Genomic DNA, 2,140 nt, shown 5'->3' on the forward strand with positions numbered 1-2,140 from the left:
AGTTCCTTTAGGACTCTAGGGTGAAGATCATCCGGGCCGGCTGACTTAAAAACGTCCAGCCCCTCCAGAAGCTCCCTAACTAAATCCTCACTCACTCTAGGCCCAGGTGAGCCTCCCCCGGGGCCCGAAGGGGGCCCAGCAGGGAGGTGGCAAGGGTCCTGGCATCCCATACAGCATGTAGCCCCAGCAGCATGCAGGCTCCATGGTATGCAGCCTAGCCACTGTGAAGCTGAACATGCTTGTTGTACTGCATTGTAAGTTCATGGTCTCAGAGAAAACACAATCAGCCTGCAATGCCAAGCCTGGTAATTTCTGGTTTGACTGTTACTGTACTTGTATATGGCCATGTCCTTCTTGGGGCTGTGCTGGGGCAGTAGGCTGTGGGAGTACTGGTGGACACCCAGTTCATACAGGGTGGGGAAGTCCTTGCTGCACAAATGGCAGCGATAACTCAGCTCCTCCTGGTGGCTCTTGATGTGCTCTAGAAAGGACTCCAGCTTCTGGAATGTCTGAGCGCAGCTTTTCACCACGCATTTGTACACCTGGAGGAAGAGGAAGGGGGACAGGGGAAGAAAGAAAAACTGTTAGAGCAATAACAACTAGAGAGAAAAATAGTGTGAATCCTCTGCCAATTGATGCAGTAGCCTCTGGTTTGAAGGGCAGAAGGCAAGGAATCAGGATTCCTGGACAGTAGTGCTGGCTCTGGCACTGCCAACTTCAGCAAGTCTTCAAAAGCATAAATACTTTAGGAGTATGGGTTTCATTAAACGTCTGGCACTTGTGCTCCTAAACCACCTGGGCTTTTTAATAAATCCCACCTGTAACCTTTGCACTTCAGTTTTCTCCATCTGCAAAATGACATTTACCAACTTTGAAATGAAGCCAGGTGGCTTTAAACACCCATGAATTACAAATAAAGGAAATTTCAAGGGCACAAACAGCTGGAAGATACCTAACTTGCACGAATTTCTGCTGGGATTTAGGAGATTTATGCCTCTTTCCATCTTGGAAAAGCTCCCCCACCTAGATACTTTTTTCAAATTATCACCACTAAAGTTGACCTCTGTCATTGGGGATCTATGGATTTCCTTCTATTTTGGATTAAGCTAAATTAGCCTGTGCATTTATGACAAAAGCAGCAATTTCAATTAAAGCAGGGTCTTACCCAGGCCCTGTTAACACAGAGTCAATGATTACAAGAGCACTCCAAAAGCAACATGTGTTAGCTCAGCCCTGCTGCTTAACCAGCAGTAGGAGCACAAAAGTGTTAAAAATGCGTGGTTCTTTTTTTCACTGTTTCTTATAGTTGGGAGGGGAAGATTTTACATAATACTGCAATTATTTCAATGTCACAATCACAGTGTAACAGCATTACCAATGAATGATTCTAGGTCCAATAAAGGCAACAGCATCCCCTTGCAAGTGGTAAAGTGAAAGTTACTTTCACACTTCCTTCAGGATAACTTTCATGACTGACACACCAGCTGCAGAGAGCCATGAGAACAGGCCACCTCCTAGCAGTCAGCCTAAATGGGGTGATGCCCCCTCCCCAGAAAACACTGTCACTGACATACAATGCTAAGAAAGACTCATCTCATTAGCTGTCACATCTGGCAGCCAGACTCTGTAAGTGGGCAGACTTTCAATACTGTGCCTGAGACTAAAGTGGATCTACAAGCAAAGCAACATCTCCATGTACCTTCTCAGGACCAGACCGAGTGTGCTCATTTCTGTAGAGACATAGAAAGTCCTAGTCTTTGCTCCAAAGACATCATACGTGAACATGATAAACCAGAGAAAAAAAGGGTTAGAGACTGGAGTTGTTGGGGCTCTCCTAGATGTTGCCTTGGATAATACTTCAGAGCAGTAGTATAAGGCTGGGCAGGCAAGCAAGCCAGGCGCCCTGGGATGGGGAGGGGCATGATGCCAGAAGGAAGCACGGGCACCTCACCCTCCTGTGGCAGCTGAAAAGTATGTCTGTGTGAGAAAAGCGCTTGCTGAAGGCAAGGCTGTGTGGGAAAGACTGCAGCAAGACTTGGATAGGTTACAGGGGTGGGCTAGCAAAAACAGGATGCGCTTCAACACTGACAAGTGCAGGGTGCTGCACTTGGGCAGTAGTAACCAGCAGCACACTTATAAG

At 47.1% G+C, this 2,140-nt stretch overlaps 1 protein-coding gene across 1 annotated transcript in view; it reads right to left on the minus strand.

Annotated features, from left to right (window-relative positions):
- The window catches only part of ZNF341 (zinc finger protein 341), an 85,268-nt gene that overhangs the window by 10,673 nt on the left and 72,455 nt on the right, over nucleotides 1-2,140 (minus strand). The window contains exon 11 of the mRNA XM_019513103.1: nucleotides 334-542. Coding sequence (XP_019368648.1) covers nucleotides 334-542 — 209 coding nt within the window. The remainder of the gene's footprint in view (nucleotides 1-333; nucleotides 543-2,140) is intronic.

Source organism: Gavialis gangeticus, unplaced genomic scaffold (genome assembly GCF_001723915.1).
Source record: "Gavialis gangeticus isolate Ggan-Ray unplaced genomic scaffold, GavGan_comp1, whole genome shotgun sequence".
Taxonomy (NCBI): Eukaryota; Metazoa; Chordata; order Crocodylia; family Gavialidae; genus Gavialis; species Gavialis gangeticus.